The sequence below is a fragment of the Diorhabda sublineata genome, chromosome 7 (genome assembly GCF_026230105.1).
Source record: "Diorhabda sublineata isolate icDioSubl1.1 chromosome 7, icDioSubl1.1, whole genome shotgun sequence".
In the NCBI taxonomy this organism is placed as follows: Eukaryota; Metazoa; Arthropoda; class Insecta; order Coleoptera; family Chrysomelidae; genus Diorhabda; species Diorhabda sublineata.
The window spans coordinates 3,651,767-3,664,863 of NC_079480.1; the positions used below are offsets into that span (position 1 = coordinate 3,651,767).

General features: G+C 29.2%; 1 protein-coding gene across 6 annotated transcripts in view; it reads right to left on the bottom strand.

Moving 5' to 3' along the window:
• The window catches only part of LOC130446301 (homeobox protein homothorax), a 356,948-nt gene that overhangs the window by 292,378 nt on the left and 51,473 nt on the right, over positions 1 to 13,097 (bottom strand). For all 6 annotated transcript variants that reach the window (XM_056782464.1, XM_056782466.1, XM_056782463.1 and 3 more), the window contains one exon: positions 10,274 to 10,415. In XM_056782464.1, the coding sequence (XP_056638442.1) occupies positions 10,274 to 10,415 (142 nt within the window). The remainder of the gene's footprint in view (positions 1 to 10,273; positions 10,416 to 13,097) is intronic.

The following is a 13,097-nucleotide window of genomic DNA, read 5'->3' on the forward strand; positions in this document are numbered from 1 at the left end:
CTTGACAATGGAGACCAAACGAGCTAAGTTTGCCAGAATGACCAAAATACAGATGGGAAGTTCAAATCGTACAAGATATGGAAAGTGTAGGAGTAAAGAACTGGAAGAAACAGAAAGAAATGGAGAAAATGTGTCCAAAGCACTCAATCTGAGCAACTACAAATAGAATGTATATACAAATTATGTAATTACAGTCAATATGATCAAATGCAGCTTTGTCATCATAAACAGCATAAATTTTTCTAAATGTTTGGGATACTTTACTGTTTCTTTATAATAAAATAGCATCACATAGCATATTGCTATAAAAATGCTTTTATTTTCGAACTCAAACACTAAATCACATGCAGGATACCATATTTGTGAGTTTTTCAGAATGAGAATTATTCAAAATTGATCATTGGTAACCTATTAAATTTGTATCAACAATCTTCTTCATGTTCTAATAAAATGTCCAATAATTGTGATCTGTACAACAATTTTAGGAACTATTCCTTAACTTTACTTGATTACATGAACCAATTAATGAGTATTTGACATATTATTATAATGTGATTAAAATATTATCATTGATAATGTTCTGAGAGATGACTAGTCGATTGAGTTTGTTTAAAATTAATAGTTTACATAGAAACAATTCGCTTTCATCTATTTTACTATATTTTATTTCAAAAAATAATAATGGATACAAAAGAAAAAAGGAAATGGAGGAAAACGATTAAAGGCATTGAAATTAACATGGTTAGAATTACAATTCGCAATCTTGGAAAAAAAAGTTATATGGAAGGAATTTTAACTGAAATCTAATGCTTGTTTTAAGTTAAACAGAAAGCATTTTCGTCTGGAGGTGACATGACAAAAATTCTAAACTTCCATACTTTTTTTTATTGGCTTCGAATATAATTTTTGAAGATATCGTATATAAATTTAACAATACTATAAATTAAATATAAATAATACGTAATTAGATGCATTTTAGGTGAAAAATTAAGCATCATGTCAATGTGTGAGTCTACAATATTTTAAAAACATCTATTTGACTACAATATTTAGATAAAAGAATAGAAATGACAAAAAAATTAGATAAAATAAGAAATAACGCAAATAGAGAAAAATATAAAATCAAATATATGAAGCACAACTGAGACGGTTTGGACACATACGCCACAAGGAATGTTCGAATCCAAAATAAGGATTGAAATAGGAAGGAATAAAAGATCAAACAAAAAATGGAAAGGCATGGATGAAAAAGTATATGGCATAACCCTCAATCAATATCATTGAATATTTAAATCAATTTCCATCGGAATATGTTGATATGTAACCTCAATTAAATAGGTTTTGGGTAGGTAATTGATGCCGAATATAAGCCATCAACATCTAGGAAAAAGATAAGTTGAGTAATTAAAAAGTAATGATATTAATATACGGAAACTTTTCTACAATTACCAAAAATACCAAATTGCAATGCTCTAAAAGTTTTTTGCGGACGATTCTCAAGAGGAGTTAGTGGACATCCAACATGCCAGAATGGACGAGACGCAAGTTTAAGTTTAAGAAAGAAAAAAAAAACAGAAAATAGCCAAACAGAAATTTCTTTTATATGAAAAATGAATTGGTAAATTTAGAACTCAATTTATTAAAAATAACGTGAACAATAAAATTTTAAATATTCACTGCAAATTTCTAAAGTAAATAAATAAAATGATACTTTCATTTTGAGAGCTTACTTTATATTATTAATCTCCATATAAGTTTTTTTATGCTTGTGCCAAAATATTACCAACTCATCCCTGAAATATAATCGTTATATCATAATTATCCGTTAAAACAGTCGTTTAGCTAAGAATCCTCTATGGAGTGGATGGTTACATTACTGCGAAAACATCTAATGCCCTGTAAAGATTGTGTAATTGAACTAATGGCAGCCATAAAGATTCTCGACATACAGAAAACCATTTATGAGATGCCAATGTTTGCTGTTTGTTTCTCAAATTCAATGCGCTTTTAGTATTCGCCTTATTCATCTGGTTGTGCTTACCGTTCTCCGATTAGAATTCCGTAACGTATACAGGGAGAAACAATTTGTAATCAACATCTTATCGAAAGACATAGATAAATCTAAATGACTAAGTTAAATAAATTCAATGGAAATTAAAAAATAAAGCTGGAAATGAATCGTGGGTTTATTGAATAGGTCGACAGGCTTAACGATGTGTATATTTTCAAATTTTGGCAGGAATAGATGACCAGATAATCCTTGTTCTATTTGCGTAAGCTGTTATATATAAATTACAAAAAGATCTGTCGTTCTGTGTAAACTACTTTATAATGTTTGTATATTTTCGGAAAAAAACTTATAATGTATTTATGTATAGAGACTACAGATGAATCAATTTACGTTTACGTAACTTTGTACAGCACGTCACTCAGGTTGGTTATTATAACCAAAAACATCTGCAGATTAAAAAATAATGACTTGTGTCGTATTTTCCCAATTTTCCTCGTCTTTCTTTTTTTCTTTTAACCTTTTTAAAGGCGTCGGAAATGTATTTATTATCCATTCACACATTTCCTCTATCTGCCCTTTACCACTATCATCATTTGATTTATTGTCTGTCGCCTTTGTTTTCCTTTATCAGCTCGTTCGTTTCATTTTTTTCTTGGTCTACCCCTTCTTCCTATTAGAAGATAATTGAACCACAGAACCGTTAAAAGGCCCCTTTCCTACAAACTGTTTTGTTATAAACCTCCAGGAGACTCTAATTGAACAAGTGAATAATAATTAAATTTCAGTGATTCCAAACTTAGAAACTAGTGTTTCCCAAATGTGCTCTAGACCTTTATTTGGGAATAGAAAACCAAAATTCAAATTTAAGTAGAAAACAAAATCTTTTCAAAAAATATACAAATTATAAAAGGAAAGTCAATAATTTTGCCAAAATTAGATTTTAAATTTTTAAACAGTCAAATATAGATATAAGTCACCAAATTTGAGTGAAATAGATTTTGGAAAACTTGAAGAAATCGATAAAATTCCAAAAACCAATTCAAGAAATAGGAAATCCACAAAGTCATACGACAATTGGATTAGATTGGATTAGATTAGATTGGATTGGAAAAAGAAGAATTCGAAATTGAAAAAAGAAGGCAGGATCTGAAAAATATTTAAAAATTAAAACGTGAAAAAATTCTATATCATTACTATTTTATCAGCATTTATTTCTAGATTCTAGGTTATTTTTATTTGTTTATATTTATTTCTTGTAGATAAATTGTTCACTACCTATCTGTTATTATCGTTTTTATTTTCTTTTCCCCCTAAAAACTTGTTCAAATTAATTGATTTTAAGTTGTTTTTTATGATTTCATTCCTTATTCTAACCATCTTAGTTTTTCTTCTACATTTCGTATGTACTTTATCGTTAATTACCCATTTTTCACTTCCACATATCAATATTGGAATTGTTATAGTATTTGATACGCTCTGTTTTACTTTCTATGGTAACTCCTTTTCATTGAACAGTTTCATTTAATGCCTAGTATATAATCGTCGCGTTTTTAATTCTTTTTGTAACTTCTATTTGCTATTAGACTTTGTTTCTATTTTTCTCGTTTATTATCAATGTTTTGCGTTTTGCTATGTTAATTTCCATTTGCCCTTTATTTCTTCTATCCAAATTTTTCCAGTGCTTCGTTTTCCTAAGGGATATCTTGAAACAGGATAACCTTTAATCCAGAGAGAAGTTTCTTCAGAGGTATTCTATAGGACTTAGAATAAAATTAAATTGAACAGAAATAATATTTTCCAATGTTGGAAACTTACTATGAAATTATTTGAAATTATCTATCAGCTGCTATATTATAGTTGTTCATTCTACCGAATTTTAAAATAAAGGTTCCTATTTCCCAAATTTCTTCCCTTATAACGTATTCAAACTCAAAATATATCTTATTATATTACACAAAATGTAATTTTGTGTTTTGTTCGTCCCCTTTCGAAATAGTTTCTGGTTATGAAATGAACGCCCCTGAAAGGCATACACGGAGGGTAGTCTCATACAAAGCTTTCACAAAGTACAATTTTAACAGATCCAACGTGCTTGGGTGACTATCCCTTACTCGTTTCTCTTTCTCTCTCATCCCCGATAAATGTGTTGCTAACTTCACGCATCACTTATGATTTTAAATGTTCAAACTGACTGACAATTCCGAGATCATCTACATCACAATGACTGAAAGTCACCTGAACTTCAAAAGACCAATTTTTTACATCTGTCACTATTTCCAGTGAATGGGACCAAATTACACCGTATTCACTATTGTATTTTATGTATCTGATTCGGGTGGTATTATCTAGAAGGCTTTTATCGACGGCTTTTTTCTCGACTCTGGTAATGGATACTATAGAAAATGTCATTTTTCATTTCAGAAGGTAGTTTCTTTTAACACTTAACTGAGTTTAAGATACATTGTCAAAATATTGGGAAGGATATAAATCTCCAGTTTTTGTTTATTTCAATTACAATATTTTCAAAATTTTATTATTACTCTCACACCACTAGCGATGATTTAATTTTATCGATAATCTACAAAGTGACGTAAAATAATGAAAGAAGATACGAAAAATTTAACAAAATTAAAGTGGACATCGTATTAAATGCAATTTTTATCATTCACTCAATATATTTGTCTATTTTTTATTAGCTCTCTTATTTCGGCTGAAAATTATGAAGAATATATAAAGTTTTACCCAAATATTTGACCTCCTAGTTGAGTACATTTAAAGCCGTGTGTGAATTTTGAAAAGTTTTAAGAAACGGCAACCAAATCGTTTTGAAAAGAAAGTCAAAACTCGAAATAGGGAGTGCTTTATTTAAACTGATATCACCATCATTAAACGTTATTTTATTTAAATAAAAAATACCAACTTAGGAAAACTTGTTCTAGAAAGCCACTAAAATTGGTTAAAGGAATCACCACATGAACTTGTTATAAGTTATTCAAAGATTTATAGTTTCCTACCAACACATAAGTTTAAAAATGAAAATGCTTTGAATTATTACTACATGTGCTTGAAATATTGGGGAAAAATCCCATAAATTTTAAATTTTATATTGAAAAAACAATCATTTTCCTCAGTAGATTATCACAGTTATCACAAAAAAGATATGGTGAAACACAAATCGAAGACATAAAGTGTTAGCTCAATTTTGCGAGCAACAAATTATTTGGCTACAAGAAGAAGCCTCACCAAATAAAGTTGTAGACTTTACGGCAAAATAAGAGCGGCACTCAATTCATGATGCGGGCTTAACACCGTTAACTCCTTGATGAAAAATTTGTTATTTAATTTGTCATTAAAAACTTTATTGAAGTATCGAGTTAGAAAATGAAACAAATCCATTAGATACAATTTATTTCACACCACAATATCTACTAATTCTGTTGTTATTTTATGATATAAGATCTCGTGAATAGTTTTACTCTTTTACTAAGTTAGAATTTCTGGAACCCTTGGTGATATTCATACTGAACACACTTTTTACACCACCAACACTCACAGTTACGCGCGTTTCGTTAAACAAGTTATCGTCTTCAGAGACTGAACGTGAACTGTTTACCTTTTCTATAACTTGGTTATCAGACAGTGTAATTGTGAGTGTTGATGTAGTGGTGGTGTAAACAGTGTGTTCAGTATTTTATTCTCTTGTTGAAGTATTAAAAAAACTTGCATTGCGAAAGTGATATATACATCAGATAATGAGAGATAAATTGTTCATCTTCTATAACACAGGAACAAACACATCCGTATCTGCTGTGTCAGCCGACAAGCTCTAAAGTAACTCGAGACGGCGCTAATCACCTTTAAGGTTGTACAAAACTTTAGCTTGAGGGAAGTTTTGGATATTCTGTTGTTGGGAAAATGAAAGAGCAGACGGGTTAGTGAAAAACGCTGTCATAAATTCCCTAACGAGCTTCCCAATTCCAAAACCCGATTGTTTTATCAACAGTTTAATAGCCGAAGAGTTGGAAACGGTTTTCTGAACAGGTGGTGGGAACATACAAAGCCATCCAAGATACTAGGCCTCTGGCATTCGCAAAAAACCTCAAGATGTAATATCTAAAATGCGAAGTTATTGAGGAGACTCCACAGCACATATTGTTCAACTGCACTCCGGGGTCTTCTAGAAGACATTCTGGAAAATACGCGGGAGAACACATTGAAATTAAGACGTTATATTCCTTCACTTATCAGTCGAAGTAGGTCTCCACAATTAGTACTTCAAACTATAAATTTTCCTTTATAGGACTTGGGCAAAATGGCTCATTTGATGAGCTTACGACTCAACCAGAGTACAATTCCCCTCTTTACATATTTTATTTGATGTTATAATTTGATTGAGGTTTAGTTGATTTTGTTCAACAGCTCTAATAAAATCTTAAAAATATACAACATAACAACATCGAGACCGAAGCGGTGACAACTTGGAAGTTATCATATATAGAGTGGTCTAATAAAAAAAATAGATATATGGTAAACGATGGTATATGAATTTAGATATAAGTATTATTATTTTCTTCTCATCGCGGTTTGCTTCTAATTGAAACCTTTCATTTCATGTCAAACACTGTGTATACTTCCATTCGATAACTAGTTGACGTTTACTGATAGAATTCTATGATTAGTACCACATTAGTTCCATTAAATGTAATTACGTTTAATTAAATACTTGTCATTAAAGTATACTTAGAAAACAGCGCTACATTCTAGGTTATATTTTAATTTTATTAAACATGCCACTTTACTTAATAAGTTACTAAATACTGATGATTTGTATCAATTATATACAACTAAAGTACAAAAATTCAAATTACGAAGATAATTTTTTGTACATCAAATCTGTTATATACCTACAACCAAATGGACACTTCAAGTTGATGGTTCATACGCATTATCTGACGTTGCGATGCATCAAAGGCTACAAATGTAAAGCCACACCGGACATAATTAAATTCTTACAAATTAATTTGCACTAATGCTTTCTTATCCACTTAATTTTCGACTCGAAAAAAATTATACAACATTGAATTAAACGAATGCGCATATTCATTAATACAATTATTGATAGGAGGCATACATTATCTAGGATTATGAAGAAAGGCGTGTGAAATTTGTGAAATAATTTAAGAAAATAATTTATTCAAATTAGAAAAATATATCTAGATTTGAAATGAGAAAACTATTTATATGGTAATATAATCAGTGATTCATAAGGTTCAGAAAGAAGAAGAAATGGATAATTAGAAACAAGGAACTACCGCAAATATTACCTGATAATGTACCTGCAATTATCACATAACCACCATTTTTATCTCTGCAAATAATAGACTAGACTAGCTAATGAAAATCTGGTGACATCATCTAACGTTCAGACGAGGTTATACCAATCAAAAGAATGGAAATTCCACTGAAGACACTCAAAACACAATTGGAATAAGCTTGAAATAATTTTTTATACCTAAAAAGGAATATTTGAACCATTTACAAATCCTCATTATCACATTGTAACCTACCATGTGAAGTAACAGACAAGATTTAACTTGTTACAGCGTGCTTACAGTAGAAGCTCGAATTTTAGAGTATTATCATTCAGGATCAAATTGAATTGTGTCGATTGTTTTGATACTTAGACTTTGAAATGTAGTATCGTGAGGTTAAATGTCGTGTACAGACGAATATGCAGGTGCACAACTTGAACTAAAATTGAAAACGTTAAATCCACGACTTCGTATTGTAATTTCCTCGTGTAACTATTAGAATAAAAGTTGATTATAGTATTTTCTCCACGCACAAACATACTCGAAAATATATTTGCAGTCGACTTTTATTACGGTATGGACAAGGAAAGTACATCACTATGATATAGAGACTAAAATGCAAAGTAATAATTAGAAATATCATCGTCACTGTGAAATTAAGCATCTGAAATTATATTCAAATTTTGCCCTCAGCGATTAAAGGCTCTTGCCAAAACTTGAAAAAGAATCTAGAATTCTAACAAGAGGACAATCTAGACGTGTTGTGGAAAGTGTTGTAGTTCTTCAAAAGAATGTAACAATATTTGATGATTTAGTCAAGGAGCAAAAACAAAGAACATCGTTTTGCAACAAAAATTATAGTTCATTTTGGAAAAATTCAAAGGGTTGCGTCACTAGATTTCATCTGCTCTTGAGCTCATAGAAAACTGAAATGAACTTAGTGAATATAGCGGGTTGCAAACTATAAATTGACCCGTCTTTAACTAAATTTATTCAAAATAACATCAGAAAACTAAAGCTTCTTATCCTCAATTGTCACATGACAAATTTTTTACTCAGAAAGAAATTAATTTGAAAAAATTATAGTTACATCAAAATTTATACAAGAAATGGTTAATTTTTTTTTAAATTGTGTTTTTATTATTGATATATTTATCTTTTTCATGTATATGCGACTCTTTTTTTTTCTGTTGTATTTAAATCTCGTTCGAACTTTTATAATCAAATGTTCTTGCTATGGAAGGTTAGTTCAAGAAGTTTAATTTTTTTTTATCATATTCGTAATGTTTCAATCTATTTTCCAAATATTTGGATGTCTGTCTTATATAAATAGCATCACAGTTATTATATTAGATTCGAAATTTGACTATTAATTAATATTGACAATCTTTGCAACATTAAAAATAATTGTTTTCAATATTCATGTGATATGTAATCCTATTCTATGTTTCTAATCTATTTTTATATTGATATCGAAATTAGATCGGAATATCAAAAATATTGTTTATTGAAAACTAAATATACAATCATTTATTGTCATATTGAATTGCATCATTTCATACAAAAAGTTGCGCCAAAAGACTTTTTGGTCGACATTTTTAATAACTGAGAAGCAATTTATAATTCGTTAATTGGATCTCTTCAGAATAGTCCGATATCCACTTTTGGAGGAAGCACAGTCCAGTTTCTGAATTATTTGTTTGTTAGAAACATTTGTTTGTATATCTTATAGTAACAAAATTGGCGAGTGGGTGAAATTAACTTGAAAACCCTACTAAAATGATCGTAGTATTAATTTAAAAAATACTAAAAAAACTTAGATTGAACTGAAAAATCTTCTATATTGTATTAAATTACTTCTTCTAATTCAATTCTCATTATTTTTGTTTCATTACTATATTTTTATAGTTTACACTCAATTTTATAAAAATTTTCCTTGTCTTTATTTTATTCTTATATACATATTTGTCATTGAGTAACTATTCCCAATTATTTATATAATTATTATATTATTTTTATATTTATCTTTAAAATGTTTAATTTTATCAAGTGCTTCAATCTTTTTTTTTCTCCCTTATTATTCTTTATAATTTCACATAATAATTAAGCTTGCGAGCTTGACAAAGCGTACTAATTTTTATTTTATTTGATTATATATTCTTATTATCGAATACAAAGTGTTTTATTCTCAAGAGTATGAGCATGAAATATTTGTTTATCTTTTTTTTATTGTTATCCTGGATTTGCTTACAGCAGCTAAACAGTTGTCATTGTTAATGCTCGTAACGTAAAGTAAATCATAGGTGAATGTTTAAAAAAACTGTACAGGTATATTATGTAAGTATCAGAGAGTAGGCAGTATGTTTTATTATATATTATTTATTTTTGATATCCAACAGCTTATCAGTTTGATTACCTTATCGTACAAAAACACATGTAAAACATCTTTAGAATGTGTGCCTATCCTACTCTAAAACTGGGAGATAACGTTTCGAGTGTTGGAACGGTTTATGTTAGAAGAAGCAACTGAAGTTTGTTTACAACTAAATGTCTGATGTCTACAGCCCTTGGAAGAATTTCTATTATAAATGTTTTAAATAAATAAACCAAGTTGTTGATATATAGGACAACAAGTATAATAAGTTGTTCTATAACATAATAATAGTTATTTTTGAATAACGAGATTATTTAAAATATATTAAAAAGCCTTTTGTTGATTATTCGAACTTTCGAAAATATTAACATAAAAAAAAATTTTTGACTTGGATAATACAAGCTAGAAGTATTAGGTACGTCTGATGTTTAAATTCAGTTACATTGGACAAACTCGGAACTACTTCTTGCAAAGACAATTGTAGCATTAATTAAAAGTAAAACATTCCCCAATTTATGATGTGTAACAATATAAATCTATATCATTACAATAAATTTCATATCAAAGATGACTTACCTGTTTAGAAAAAACAGCTATATCTTCATTAAACGATTCAGAGGAGCACACGTCACCCCCCGCAACACCAGGTTCTCTAGGCGTACATGTTGCTAATTCACATTTTTCGAAAATTAAAGCCAATAAAGGAAATAACGGATGTCTGAAACAAAAAAATCACATTGAGATTGCAGTTTATCGAAGCGTTGGTGATAAGCATACTAAAAAAAATTTTTTCGGAAAGTATAGACATGAAACTAAATTATTTTAGCTTCTAAATTTACTTAAATTGCAAAAGCTCAATAATTTACTGGGGAAATTTGAAGAAGGGGGAGATTTCATGTTTATTTTTGTCTTCATTTGAAATTTAATTATAGTACCTAATTTCTATTTGTGCAGTAGTTTTAGATAGTACTAAGAAAACAAATATTTTCAAATATAAAATACAAATAACTCGATTTTAAATCTCTGAATATTTCAAGATGTACTTATTTGTTTATTTTAAGGATTTTTTCATGTTCAAAAATCATTTCGCTTTTTAAACAAATTTTCTGGAAAATTTTGTGGGTATCACAAAACGGTAACAAGAAATTCTGTTTTGAGTAACTATTCCTTAATTTTATTTTGACTTAAAATATGAGGTCTTAATTTTTAAGAAAAACATCTTCATCAAGAATTGATATGCCCGACAAAGTTCAACTCGCTATCAAATTTAACACCAAATATTGCAGACGTTTTAAGCAGATTATTACAATGAACATGAAGAACCATTGTCATTTATAAATATTGAAAATAATAATGGTACCAGGGCACTCCATAAGTTGCTATTATCCAAGCGAATAAAACCTTGGAAAAATATGTTTTTTACAAAGTTTTTCATATCAATCCAACGAATAACACAGTGCAGAAATGCACGTGAAGTATCAAGACCATAAAGAAGATTGATTTTAATTTTTTTGAGGCTAATTAAAACAGATTCAGTACAAGAAGAAGTAACACATGACAAGTTATTTATATTTGAAGAGGTAATATATCCTGATTGAAAATAATCAGCAAAAGCATTCATTATAGAACGTTCTATTAGGTATGCTAGTAGTTTTTCTATCGGTATTGAAGATAGGACCAAAACTTCTTAGGATTAACCTCTAGCTGTTGTTCTATATTTCTTATTGTTATAAACAAACTCGCGAAATGGGTCTTTAAGCCAAACCTGTCCAGTTACAGTGGAATTTTAAAATTCGGCGTATTCTTTTAGAACTTTTTATTACAGCAGGATTTTTTTCCAAATAATTTCAAGGAAAGTCTTTTTATTTATTTGTTGTTTCTCTTTGTGTTCTAGAACTTTGTAGAATTTTATTTAGGTATATAAATGATATAATATGTAATTATAATGATTTCTTCGATGTATATTTCCTTAAATATTAGCTGACTTATTAGTAAATTCAAGTCACTGTTATTTTTGATACTCTAAAATGTTTGACAGACTTATTTTAGGTCATTTTTAGACCAAAATGAGCATTTAGTACACTAGTAGAGACGGCATTTTCAGTGTAGAAATATTCGCAAGCCCTGTCAACGTTGTTTTCTCATTTTCTTTGATAATATGATTACTTCCAAATGGTTTCCCAAACGATTAGAGATTCTTCTTCTAAACTGATATTCCGAACAATAGTCTATTTATTCAATAGTCTATTTATTCTATACAATTTGATTAATAATTAAAAAAATATGTATGTAAGTGCTGGTCGATTACGAACGAATACATGATATGAATGAATGAATATTAACTGTCGGTAGGCATACAAACACACTATTGCCTACAACCGAATCATAATCTTGTATCACTATTGCTTCAGGTAAAAAATCCTAAAACATGCGATCGCTGGGTTACCTGCACGCAACTTCAATATTTAAACAAATAATATTTGTTTTAAGGTGTGAGTAATTGGCATTTATTTCAAATGTCCACAGAGTTTAGTTTATTAACGTTCATTTAAAAAAAAAAAACGACACAAACACAAAACTTGGTAGTCATATGTTTCTGTTTAAAGAGGAATTTAAGAGAAATAAAAAAATGTGTCTAAGTGGGGCCTGTTAAAAATTATTTAGTGTTTTGGTAACCAAGACAGTGCCGTACAAAGTGATAAAAATATGAAAGTATCAATGAAATATTTGAGATAAATATAAGAAAAAATGAATTCACATGGAATTATACACGAACAATTAAAAGATAAACACCAATAATTAATAAATGAGATAGAAATAGGTGAAATCGTATAGAAATAGCTAGGAAAATAATACTAGTAGGCAGAAGTCTAGAAAAGGATAGAAGAGATGGGACGAAATGAAGGGTAAGGTAGGAAAACACATGCAGAAAACACTGGCAGAAGATACTGAGACACGAATCGGCGCTATAAAAAGCACAAGGATAAGAATTTGATAGTTATTTAACACCGAAACAAAAACAGTTTTTTGTGCTTATTGCTGATGTTCCAGATACAATATTATACAACAAAGAGTAAGAACATACTCTTGTCGTGAGCAATAAAGTGAAAAAAATATAAAAAGAAAGTGTGCATGTAGCTAGAATTTTAGGAAGATTAAGAAGATACAGATACAGAAGATCCTACACAGCTCATAATACAGGCAAAAGTTTATTGGAAGTGGAGAAAGATATTGAGTTAGAAACTTTCAATGATTTCAAGTCACTTTATGGAAATAGAACCAATATATTAGCCACATCATGAGAGGTTCAAAATATGAGCTGATAATTTAGGCAAAAATTATAGGAAAGAGATCTATAGGAAGTAGACAAATATGTTGGAATAGGAACGTTCAAATTAAA